At 43.7% G+C, this 13,342-nt stretch overlaps 1 protein-coding gene across 7 annotated transcripts in view; it reads right to left on the bottom strand.

Annotated features, from left to right (window-relative positions):
* sulf1 (sulfatase 1) overlaps window positions 1-13,342 on the bottom strand; it is an 86,214-nt gene that overhangs the window by 8,559 nt on the left and 64,313 nt on the right. For all 7 annotated transcript variants that reach the window (XM_042398763.1, XM_042398766.1, XM_042398764.1 and 4 more), the window contains 10 exons: window positions 13,166-13,317; window positions 10,228-10,397; window positions 7,272-7,422; window positions 6,901-7,076; window positions 6,488-6,616; window positions 5,816-5,872; window positions 3,419-3,545; window positions 1,002-1,215; window positions 302-548; window positions 108-204 (listed from right to left, as the gene is read on the bottom strand). In XM_042398763.1, coding sequence (XP_042254697.1) covers window positions 108-204; window positions 302-548; window positions 1,002-1,215; window positions 3,419-3,545; window positions 5,816-5,872; window positions 6,488-6,616; window positions 6,901-7,076; window positions 7,272-7,422; window positions 10,228-10,397; window positions 13,166-13,317 — 1,520 coding nt within the window. The remainder of the gene's footprint in view (window positions 1-107; window positions 205-301; window positions 549-1,001; window positions 1,216-3,418; window positions 3,546-5,815; window positions 5,873-6,487; window positions 6,617-6,900; window positions 7,077-7,271; window positions 7,423-10,227; window positions 10,398-13,165; window positions 13,318-13,342) is intronic.

The following is a 13,342-nucleotide window of genomic DNA, read 5'->3' as shown; positions in this document are numbered from 1 at the left end:
CTTACATTTCTTTCATGGCTATTCTGACAAATTCCTGACCTCTGACAAAATGAGAAACCTGAAGAGGGTGTGTGTGTGGTGTGTGAGTGCCAGAGTTATGTACTCACCTCTTGGTCCACATAGCTCTTATGGTCTTTCCAGGCCCTTGAGGACTGGTAGATTTCTCTTTCACAATGAACAGAGTCATTCATCAAGATATAACACCTGAAAAAGATGAAAATAACCTGTCATACACTGCTCTTTTTGAGAGACATATAAATGCAAGTTAGAAGTGAAGTCATTAAGGAGGCTGCCTACTTACTTGTGGGTAACTTTTAGAGAGTTGGGGTATCCTACAGCGTTGGTATCATCTGCTAGCATTTCCTCTGATCCGTCATCTGACCCCAAGTCGAACTCTGGGTCCTCTGAGTTGTGGTGACGCTTTGAGATGACACGGCGGCGGACAGCTGACTGATCGTCTGCTTGCAGGTCAATGTCGTATATCTGACCTTCAAACTCAACAGAAAGAGACCTGGTAGGTCGCGTGTGGACAAAACGTGGACGAAAACCTGTAAAAGATTTAAGAAAACAAACTTTAGTCAAGCGGCAAATTTAACTTATTTGATTGGGAATCACTACTTATTTCAGTCCAACCTGACTGTTTCTGGGGCCAATTCCAGAGTGCATCTTTGAGCTTTATTAGATATTCATACCTAAGTTACACCTTTTCCAAGCAACACTAGAGGGCATCAAACCATTCTAAACCACAAACCCGACATCACAGACAAAGCAACATCCACAGAACAAATTCCAGGACTTGTTGCAATATGCTTGCTTTTTAATAATAATAATAACATTTAATTTGTACCACACTTATAAAATACATAACATAAAGAAAATAGTAATAAGAGTTTAGATGAAAAAGCCTACCTGAATAGAAAGGTTTTTAGGCCTTTTTTAAAGAACAGAGTGACCATAATCTTTATAAGTGTGTTAAATCTACACTATCCACATGTACTCACGCTGGCCAGATGAAGCAGAGAACTGTCGGTGGGAGCGGCGCTCCGTCCTGGTGGCTTTGTAGAGACTGTCCCCACAGTCACAGCCCCTCTCTCGGTTGTCATAACTGCTGCGGGGCTTCAGGCTGCGGGCCCTCTTCCTGGAGCCCTCTTTTGAGCCACCTTTACACTTCTGTATCCTCCACTTTCCTGTGATCTCCTCCACGCAGTGCCATTTCTGCCAACGCGACAAAGTAGAAACAAACAGGGAGAATTAATTTTCCCTCATGAAGTCTTTCAAGTTTTCCCGCTCCTTATTTAATTTGGATTTCCAGACATTACAACTATCAAGTGTCCTCGATCCCTTTAAGAACTTTCCTCATGGTATAACGAACAGATTTTGTGGCATAGCTAATAAGTACTATAGATTTTAACGATATGAAAAACTTAATGTCAGATTTCAAGACAGAGCCACTGTTTTTGGAAACTCCCTGAGAAACACATGCTTCTGACAGACATATCAGGCAAATCTTAGTCTGTGGGAAAGAGTGGCATCCAAAAGAAGCAGGAAAGATAAACCAAAATGGCCACATGAGAAGAAGTGGGTCTGTCTGGTGTCTGAAAACAAAGTGGAAACCCCTATCACTCTCACACTGGTTATGTCTGCGCCAAGTGCGTCACCAGTATAATTGTGTAAATACATGCCCACGCACTCTCCTACATCCTTTGTGTCTTTCTCAACATCCATTCCCACTAGGAAAAGAAAGTCAAGGCTAATTGCTGAGTAGTGCCGCTGGTTAGGCCTTGCATAAATGGAAGAGACACATCTGCAGAGCGCCGTGCAGATGATCAGTGGTGAGTGTGGGAACGAGGGTCCAAACAAAGGGCCATAAGGCAGATCAGGTTTCTTTTGGAAGGCTCATATAGTGACGAAGAGCTTACAGCCCAACAGAGCTGTTATATCAGCATTAGACAAGAAGTGAGGGAGAGAATGATGTATTGTCACTAGGGGATGAAAACAATCTCTGTCTTTCTTTACCCCTCTCCTGCACCCTCCCTCCTGTGAGTGCTTTTAAGGCACAGCAGTAACGCTGCAGCAGTTCAGGCCTGCAGAGATGAATGGGAAACTGAAGAGGAGTGGAGGAGTGGTTAGTTAGAAGCAGACATGGATGAACATGAGAGCTGAAACATGAGTGGTAGGTGAAAGACCCCAAGTACCGCAAGTCACCCACATTGTCATGTATCCCGAAAGCATACAGTAACAGAGGTTGCTCCATGTCCCTGGTGAGTAAATCTGGTATACCCACAACAAACCCATAACGTTATCACATGATCGAATCCAAAGGACCGCAACAGTTCTGTGACAAAAACACAACAGAGGCTGTGCTCAAAGAAAAATCTGGTCTGTCTGAACCAAGATGATGTGGTCTTACTCAAAAGGCAGTAACTATTAAGGCTTTTCAAAACGAAATGTCTCTCATTCAAAGTGAAATCTGGTCCAAGACTGAGGTTTAATATCATTGTTGAGGACTCCTTAAACTACAATGCTCCAGGAAAGTTTATTTTTCTGTGACCCAGAGATGAGTTGGTGTATAAAGGCATAAAAATACATTGCTGATCAAATACACCCAGATATTGATCCATGCTCTCCCCTTAGCTTGTCCTACAGAGCTACAGTAAGTGGAAGTAGAAAAAAAATTTAAGAAGTAGTGAGTACCATTTCCCCCCGTAATTTTCTAAGAAACACTCCACAGGCTGCTCATTGGAAGGTTAAAGTTAAACCATGCCAGACCGACCATTTATGACCAAATCTTATCCTCTACCACATTATATATATGTGTATATGTACATATATATACACAGTTGTGCACTTTTACAGGTGCACACATACTATACCCACACTCTCACATTCATTCACACATTCCAACACATACTGCTGAGCTCAACTACAATTGCTCCATTGCTGTCTTTAATAACTGATTGTTACATACACACATTTATGTGCCCATAAAATGGATCTGGGTTGCATTAGACAGTCCTTCAGAAATGCTGAAGGTCATTTAACGCTACCTGAAACTTGTAACAATTTGTATTGTTCTGGTCTGCCTGTTCCTAGGCCACATACTGTACCACTTGGCTGTTGGTCTGCCAGAAAATTAATGGGAACACATGAAAGGGAAGTACCAACAAATGAATACACCACAAAACAGTGCAAAAGGGTCCAATTATGAACCAACTGATGTACTGTAAATGGCAATTTAAGTTGTGGCTCTCAAGAGTAGTAGGGAGTAGAGAGGTCACTTTAAAGAGTGGTACACATTACTGTTATTAGAGAAGAACTTGAAGAAACCTTCCTTAACGGATATGAAGGGAACTTCTTTCTTTTAACAAAGGTGTTCAGAAATAAGTAACGTGCGTGCACATGGGTGTGTTTGTGGTACCTGTCCAGGCTGTTCACAGGGTGTCTGGAATTCAGCCTGCTGGCAAGTCTCTTTGACCTTCTTGTACTTGGGCAGGCTATTGGTGTGCTGTGTGTTCACTGAGTCATCCTTCTTCCTCAGGATCTTTCTGAAACACAACAATGACACACAAATGAGAGGAAATCATTATCGATAAACTGACTTACTCATGTAGTCAATATACTATAAAACTATGACTGCACTAAAGTGAGCAGGTTTTATTCATTTTAGGAGTATCTCTTGTTTTTTATGTTCTGTTATTGCCGGTCCTGTGAACTTCTCATGTCGTAGCCAATGAAAGGATAAGTTATGTAGCATCTGTGTGTGTCAGAAGGTCTAGACATGGAGCTCCACACAGCCTCACACCAGTACTCAGCTCCAAGCCAAGCTGTTTGACCTCGGCTTGGCATCACGTTCAACTCTGCCTCTACCCTGCCCCATCTCCTCTGCCGCCACCATCACCACAAGGCCTGGCTGAGTCTCTAGCCATGCCAACCCACGTAACCCTTGCTCTATTCATAGCTCTCTGTCATAGCCTGTCTGCTCACGACCCACAGACAGAATGACGGTGACAACAGAGCAAAGAACAACCTGTCCCCTTCAAGAGTAGGCCTGTTGTCTTGTCCGATCCTGTGTAGCGCACTGTTCCAGGGGAAAACGGCCAATGTTCACACACTAGCTTGGCTGCAGTTTCTAGCCTTTAGCCAAAGGCAATTAAAGAGCTAACAGTTGCTATCGATGTCACTCCCCGATGGCTGCATTACGTAGATGATTTGATTCTCAAACAACATAGTCAGTCCCAGCTGTCAGTCAGAATTTCATAGGCTCAGCGGTACAGTACTGTAAGGTCATGTGAGGATATTAAATCATAGAGCATATCACATGAGCAGCAAGAGAACTGCACAAAAAACATTAGCTACTGTGTGTGTGCTGCTTCATCTGTGCCTCAGTGAAAGGTCTGTGGAGGCTAATCTCAGCATTTAGAGACAAGCGCACAAGCAGACAGCCTTTATAAACAGTGTGGATTAATAGAAGAATGGATTAGAAGAGCTAAAGCCCCAACAGGTCAAAGGTCACACTCTTTTCATTTGATACACAGCAGTCCAGGGACCAGCTAGTCCTGTCACACAAACATATGCCAGCGGGAGACTGATCTGCATGAGCGGCAGCGGAGCTTACTCGTTCTTCTTTCATACAGTTGGATATGTGTCTGCAGATGTCGAGGCAGTCGCTGGCAAATGTGCAAACTAGTGGAAAAGAGATGGGAAGGCCAAGCCAGCGAGATTTGGGAAAAATAGGGACTGTGAAGAAATGACAGTGGGGAAAAACAGCAGCTGTATGGGAGAACGTGACATACTGTAATATACAGTATCATTACACATGCTGCCAGCACAATCTGGCCTCAACCAATGTTTGTGGGTTATCCCTCTTTCTTTTTCCCTCATGCCCCCATGTCTTTCTTTTTTTTTATTTAATTTCAGCTGTTTTTGCTTGGCTACTTGTATCATGTGAAGACAAGTTTGGTGGGATTATTTCTCATCAGGTTGTCAGGTTTCTGTCAGTGTACCCCTGGCATTAGCACAGCTTAACATGTTAAGTGAACAAAAGCAGGCTGTCAAATTGAAGGTATCATTTTCTGCAACATATATCTGGCGGCAGCAGAGAGGTTAAATAAAGAACTGACAGGGTTTGTGAGAGAGCATGCACTGTATGTGATCGCGTGCACTACAAAGAAAACAGTCTCGGGGAAACAGTTGAGTGTTGGCTATAGTGCGGCTGCTGCATTCCACTCTGGGGGAGCTGGTGACATGTCCTGTGAGTGGATTGAGTGTGAGCCTTCCAGCCATTCCTCAGGTAACATCATACTAAGCCTGGCTAGCCTTTGTTTATTTTGTGTGTGTCTAGCTCTACCATGTTACTGAAATGTATCTTCCGTCTGTCTCCGCCAGTGCGCGAACAGCAGGCTAAATCAGGTTTAGGGCCCCAATCATACGCTCAATATATGCAAGGCCCCTTCAGAAGACAAGGCCTCTGTTTGTTTTTCTTGCAAATGATCAAATGACCTGGTTACGCATGTGTCAGCGCCTCTTGCGTGAACTGTCATAATTTGCTAGACGCTTATAGCTTTACCAAACAACTCAGAATATTTCGACCTCTTCCACCATCGTTGCCTTCCAAGCTGACTGTGGTCAGGAAATGTCTGTCAGATAACAAATAACTGCGAAAAGCAGCTGTGTTGCTGGAAGAGGGAACGTGCACTGAGCCTCGCACATTTCGGGTTCACTGAAATGTTTTTGTCAGGTTTGTGTGACACACAATGTTCTGCAATGACATGGATGTGTCTGTGGTGTGGAAAGGGAATAAAGAACTCCAGTTTACCCTCGCTCCACCAGGAATGTGTCCCTCCAGACTTTGGGTTTCCGGTTGGGTTTGAATCTGGGAAAACAAATCACACAAAGTTTATGGAATTCGTATGGCCTATGCACTCACCATCAGCTACAGTGTTTTGGACACACAGCTAGAAATCATTATGGAAGTTGATCACAGCAAGTTCAAGACCTTGTGGGTTCAAATACTCTTTGAGCACTAAATGGATTATCCTAGTACTTTGTGCTGCTCTAGAAATGTTTTCACAATGTGACTATTTTTTAATTTTTGAATGTAGATACTGTATATCAATTGTTTGTGGTTTTTTAATGCCACAAACTAAACTGTAAAGGACAGCAACTTTGCATTCAGACTGGACAATACAAGTACAGTGGGTTTGCTGGAGAAACAAAGGATTCAACTAGCAAACAAATCTACGGGAAACTTCATGAGAAGAACCTCAGTGAGTCCCAGCCAAAGTCCCACATCCAAGGAAAATCTGCCAAATTGCCTTGAACCCACTTTGTGCACAGCTGGAGCAAAAGCAATCATTCTGGCCATGGAAATTTGCTCAATAATGGCAAATGGCAAATGGCAAATAGGATGGTTGCACATATTATGCACACTGTGCAATTACTGTACCGTAATATCCATTACAGCATGGCATGAAGGATCCATACAAACCTATTGCCAGTCCTGTCCTGTTCCAGCAGCTTAAGGATGGACTTTCCATCCATGTCTGGAGGGGTGTCCAACCCAGCAATGTGAAGAATCGTGGGAGCTAGGTCAATGTTCAGCACCAGATGAGGGTTTCTGAAGTACACACACATACAGTTTACTTAAACTTCTGAAATACATAAAAGGATATTACGTAACACAATCAAGTGACCTGAACAAGTGAAGATCACATTTCAGAAACTGAGTGACAGAACAAGATACAAACAGTTGAATGCATTCTGGAGCCTTTTCAAAATCATTATCATATGTTTCACTTTGTCCAAGATAATGACACAGTACATTTGGAAAATGTGGAAACAATGTCATTTTTAAAGCTTGGGAACTTTGATAATAGGATTTTAGCAGTTGCTGGGACTTACACTGCTCCTGGCTCCACGTTGGGTCCTCTCAGGAAAAATGGCACACGGATGTCAAAGTCATAAGGCATTGACTTGCCCTTGACCAACCCAAACTGACCAATGTGGTAGCCATGGTCTGCTGTATAGATGATGTACGTGTTGTCCAGCTCTCCAGTTTCCTCTAGCATATCATAAACCTGGGAGGTAAAATAAATGATGATGAGATGATAGATAGTGGACTTCCCAAATATTACCTTCATTTCGAACTTAAGAAGCTGTTTGAATGATATTCCATAACTTGGATCACTGAGAATCATAGACAAACATGCTACAAAGGGGCAGGTGTTAAAAATCCTTTAAGACATTGATTAAGTATTCAACAAAGAACTCACCTTCTGCACTGAGTCATCAACAGACATGAGTGTCTGCAGCCTTTTCCGGTGGAGGAAGTTGGTGAATTCCATGTGGATGGGTCTCATTGGGCCCGTGTACTGCATGATCCAGTGTTTGTCCATATTTGGGGCATAGTTGTAGCTGGGGGTGCTAGGGCACACAGGAGGGAGAAAGGAGATCAGCAAGTGATCAGTACTGCCACGCAGTGGCTGTATTTTGAGTTTTATACTGACACCACCCTGAAAGGCCATTATGATGCTAGTGTTAGGATTGATGAGCATACATTTATACTGTGTGCCTGATAAAGTTGTGTACAAGTGAGAAAATCTTTTTGTTTGTCTGTCTGCATGCAAGTTATCAGGGCACGTAACAGCTACAAATAGCCCATTTAAGACGCCAAAAAACAGCTGTCTGCTATTTTTCACAAACTACTGCCCGGTAACAGGTGCCACAGTTGTCCACTGCATTTGTCACGCATCAATAGCTGCTCTGTTTGTTGAAGGAAATATCTTAATACTCAGCAGCCAGCACCTTAGCTGTTTTTCCACACCTCTCTCCGACCATCTCTCCCCTCACACAGAGTCGAGAGTCTCCTTGCTCCACTGCGCTCTTGGCACAGACAAGTCATTTGAGGGTTGGCACATGCTTAAGAAAATAATAGGCCCCAAAGTCAAGTTTGCAACAACTTCTGGACCAAAAACTCAATAAGTCATAGTCATTTGAAATGGGGGAATAACAAGAGTGGATAAATAGCAAGAGGGAGGAGAAGGAGTCTTGTTTGTGGAGTTGTAGCTGAGAAGCTGTTCACCTGCCTGTCGTGTTATTAGCAATAAAGTAAAGGAGGGAGATATACAGTAGACTACTGTATGAAGTTGACTTTTGTGTCTGAAAAGCCTCTAAGGTTCAAAGCAGAAACTGTATATGAATAATAAGAAAACAGTGTCTATTTTCCATCCTGCTCTAAGTGATTTACTCCTAAAACAAACTATAACTAACATGAACAGGTTCCACCCCTGAATAAGCAGCCCCTCGACAAAGTATCAAGACTTAGATACTTAATGAAGACCTGTTATGGGAGCTGCTTTGCTCTGATTGAGTGAGCTGCCTTTTGCCCTTGTCTCCTCAGGCCTGCTTTGTGAGCAGGGTGAACTCTTCACCCACCTAGCCAGGCGGTCTAATAAGCCCCACAAAGGGACCTGTCTCTGGGCAATGGGCCACCAAGGTATGGGGCCCTGGGCACCAGGGTGCCAGGAATGCAGAGGTCAGTGGAATGAAGCCAGTCCATAGGAGAGGTCACACCTGTCACCTGTCACATATATGTTGGTGTTTTGTGGTATTATCCCTGGATTACAGCAGGGCCTGATGTTCACCCCAGAATGCCTCCTGTCCTGACCTTGCAAAACTTGACATAGACACATCACGCACGAGGATTACCAACATTCCTTAAAGTGACTTGTTGAGCTACGACCAGAATAACGCCATTCATTCTCTGCTCCAGAGACACATGCCATTCAGAAACCACATCACATCTATAGTGTTTGAAGTGAGTCAGATGCTTGGCTTACGTCTAAGAGACAGGGTAAAAACACCTTTGGTGAGGAATGTTAATGACATTAACATCAAACCTCCCCTGCTATTGTTGCTGTCAAAAGTACAGACGCTCATTTGATTTATGAGGCGTCTCCTCCTTCACTGCCACGCAGTCTCTTCCCTTGTTGTATATGGCATCTAATGTGAAGATAGGAAGCGGCTGCTGAAAAATAAAATGGTATCTAAGAAACAATTTGTTACCAAACATCTGCCTGTGAAAAAAATATTTTCCATATCTGTTATGGAAGTGTATAGTCAACAAACACCAAAACAAACATCCGCTCATGCCAACCACCTTTGCTGCTACAGTAACAACACTGCATATCACGCACGCTATGCACCTACACACGATCACTGGGGCAACCCCTTTAGTCACCCCCGGGCCCCAGCTCAACCCCCTTCACCCGGTGGCTCGAGCTAAAAATAAATTAATAATGTCACAAAGGGTGTTCCAAACCACACAATGCATTCCTCTCGTCCCAGGAGCCACGGGGAGAAACTACTGATTGATATGGACAGGGTCAGGAAGTCCTTCGCGAATTACACAGGAGGGGAGGGAGGGGTGGGGAGAGCGGCAAGGGGCAAGAAAACGAGACAGACAAGACACTGGGAGACACAGAGGGAAAGATAAATAGAGACACAGACAGAAACAGAGATATACAGATAAAGCGACAGAGAGGTAGAGCAAACAGACAGAAGAGAATGTTAGGTGGGATAGAAAGTGAGAGGAAGGAAGTGGGAGAGGAAGAAAGAAGAATATTGAGAAGAACTGGCAGTCTTGCACCCTTGAACCTTAAATCTATTTCTCTAAAACACAATTCCTCCCCCCACACAGTGGAGCAGTGCACCCTGGGAGCCTGTTGGAGGGCCCACCAAGAGATGACAGGTTATGTTGCCATGGAACGACCCAGAGTATTGCAGCGCTGCCTCAACTCAGCGATGGGAGTTGTGGGAGGCCAATGTGGGCTTAGCATGAGAGCAGTGCTCCGTAAAAAAAAAGCCATCCCTGATCTTCTCCCTGGTATGTGCCCCAGCTATTCTTGAATGATAAATCATTTTGATTTCACGCTTGCTGAGTTGTCTGCTCTAGCAGCCTCTCAGAAACCTGTCATCACTGAGGATTGAGGGGCGGGTGTACTGTAATAATGTTAGGTACACCGAATCGTAAAAACTCAAATTGGATGTTTAAAAAAAAGCCCAATAGCAGTAGACAACAGTTGCCTGAATGTCTGTGTGTATAATGTCTAAATATAGGTCCTGGAAGTTAATTTTTCATATTCTGTTAACTTGTAAATCCTACGTAGGAACTCTGGCAAGTGTGTGCATTTGAGAGTGTGTGATAATGCCAGCCTGGGTGTAACTTACATGTGCTGCGAAGCATTGGGGAAGTGCTCGGCATACTGTGGAGCTGAGTCTTCTGGGCCATGAGGGGCAGCATGGCTGATGACCATCATCACAGGACGATGAGGGTATACCTTCTTGGACATGCGGAAAAAGCTGATGCTGTCATTGGTGATCAGATCTGTGAAATAGTCCTGAAAAAGAAGAGCCACGGTGAAATAATTAGACGTTACAAGGCTAAAATCAGATCTAGAAAGGACTGAAAGTGTAGGTGGGATTGGGGAAAATGCAAAACAACATGAGCATTGATAAAACTCGTTTGAAGCAACACAACCAATCACCGTGACATGTTGCTCTTGCTTTCCCTCATCCAGTCATTTTCAAATAAATGGAGAGGGGCCAGTGGGGATATGAACTGGGGCCATTGAGTACACACAGTACCAATCTGTCGAGTCAACAGCTGGCAGCTCGCCTGTGTGTGTGTGTGCGTGTAAATGTGAGTGTGTGTGCTTGAGTCTGTGTGTGTATGTGTATACAGTATATGGGCTGTTGCCTCATCAGTGAATCTCTGCACTATTGAATGTGACACCACTTGATGGTGAGAGGAGCGTGGTGCTCTCAAATGGTATGTTGTTATGACAGCTCCCAGCCTCTACTCCTCTCTGGGCTATCCACTCTCTTTCTCCTACTTCATTTTATTCTAGCCAGTTTCCCTTAACGTGTCTTTTCTTTCCATCTCACTGATTCACTGTGGGAGATAATGGAACACACAAATCAGAGAAAATACTCTCAAAAGGATATAAGCCTCAGGCATTACTAGGGAAATGAGCTGCAGTGAGTGATGAGTTCAATACGGTAGATGGGAAAAACACAGGGTCCCCCAGACGTTGAGTACTCTGTTTTTCATATTTTAGTGGAATGGGCAAGCAGACGACAACCGAATGAAACTCACTCTAACTTCCTGTAAAGGACTTAGGCTCAGGAAATGTGAAATTGACACATCAAACAACCAGCAGGCGTTACATTTTATCAAAATCTTTATTCCAGGCGTGGTGTCGTTTCTGTTTTTTTTTTAAATATACCGTAGGTCGCACCCTGAACTAAAATCACAATAGTATTTGCCAAGTTTCCAACCGTAGATCAGCCATTCTACCTGCATTTTGGCATGCCGCTGTTGTTGCCTGGCATAAAACATACGGAAGGGAGTGCCAGATTCAGAATGAAAGGGTAAAGGGTGATTTCCCTGAAATGTCAGAAGTGGGTTTGGCTGATTCATCCTGTCCCTATTAATAGGCTTTATAGCCAGGCAAGTCTTAATGGCCTGGCGGCTGGTGATTGCGTGCACATGGCAAAGCATTGCCATACTTGTTTTTTCAGTGTTGCCAGCTCTCCAAAGTCTGAGCCACTGCTGCTCAGGGCTCTGGCAGGTCAAAAGGAAGTGATGGTGTCATGGAGAATGCCTGGCCAACAGCTATAAAAAGGTCAGGGAGGTGAAGAGTATCACTTTTCCCAGAAGCTTTTGGAGCTGATTAGTAGTAAGTCACGTAATGAGAACTCATTCACACGGTTTCATTTCACAACAACATTCATTCATCTAATTTGTGATTCTCCCATTTTAAGTCTTATAACAACCTACATGGTTTGGCTGTCATTGCAGCAGGATGCTGTGGCTTTGAATTTGCAAGATTTGTATGCAAGGAGTTGTCTGTTTATTCAAAGCTGCTCAATTTCTGAGTAGTTGAAATATGTGTTAGCATTAATGACACCAACATATCACCTTTGGCTTGCAGTCCAGGCTGCTTTGGATTTTTATGATAGTTGTCTGCTGCTGTGGACTGTGTATTTGAAGAAACAAAGTCTATGAGTCATATCCTCAAACTAAGTTTCACACAAAAGGGCTCTGACAAAGACCTTTCCCTCAATGAACTCATCCTCCTACAGATGGAAAATCAGATGGGACCTAATTGAATGAAATCACTGGGCAAGTGTCTCATCAAATCACAATGACTTGGTGTGCCCGCTGCACTCTATGTGGAATAACCTGACCCTCTCACCCTGTGAGAGTCTAAAAAGAGGAGTTGTGGTTGTCATGGTGGTAACAGCAGGTTAATGTTTTTTGGCAGTAAATAGCAAATAGAGTGTCCATTTGGTTATAGACCACAATCTGCTGACCAAGCCCATGTCCTGTAAACACCTAGGCCTCAACTTGTGGGTAACATTACACTTCCATCCAAGTTGGCAGAGGAATAGCAGTCCAAACATTTGTTTGCCCATCTTCTGGGCAGGCCATCTTGAAACTTGACATGTATCCAAACTATAAAAACACCTCATGGATTCCTCATGTCCCCAGGACTACGCTACCTGGGAAGATATTGGCATGGAGCCGCGAAAACAAACTGACAGCTCTAACAAAAACATTCAGGGAAGATTGATGACTGATGCCATCCAGAGCCACAAAAAGACAGAGCAACCACAGTGTTCATCTTTGGAGTCTGAGTGTGGCAAAGTGACTCTTCCCTTCCATTTTACTGTGTTACTCTAGCAGAAAATTATTCAGCAGAAATTCATGGTGGGACAAAGAAAAGGAGGAGACAGGTCGACAGACAGAGAGGGAGACAAAAACAAGTGCAGGGTGGTATTTATCACGGGCAACTTTGGCTTCTCATAAAGATGCTTCAATTTTACAGTGTCTAAATGTTGAGTTAAGGTGTGTCATAATAAAGGGATGCTGCAGAAAGAGGAGACGCCAGCTCAAGTCAACTCATTCCCTTTAATTCTCGAATGAGAATTCCTGCCAGCCTGGATCACAGCGCTAAGATAAGTGAAGTGCTTCACTGTCTGTATTTATAAGTGAAGTGGAACCTGCAATTTGTCAGGCGAAGTCTTTATATTAGGTCATAAAGGGAAAACAAATGAGTGATTGAGTTAATGGTCCCTTTTTAGAAATTATGGGAGCACATACCTTGGCATATTCTGCGCCATGTTTCTCCTTGTAACCGTTCCGACAGACAGTGTAATTATAGAAGCGGGAATTTTTGATCAATCCAACCCATTCACGCCACCCAGGTGGGATATAGCTGCCATTGTACTCATTGAGGTACTTGCCGAAGAAGCCTGCAAAAGAGAAAGAGAGAAGAGA

Source organism: Thunnus maccoyii, chromosome 21, assembly GCF_910596095.1.
Source record: "Thunnus maccoyii chromosome 21, fThuMac1.1, whole genome shotgun sequence".
Classification (NCBI taxonomy): domain Eukaryota; kingdom Metazoa; phylum Chordata; class Actinopteri; order Scombriformes; family Scombridae; genus Thunnus; species Thunnus maccoyii.
This window is presented reverse-complemented; position numbering and strand designations above follow the sequence as displayed.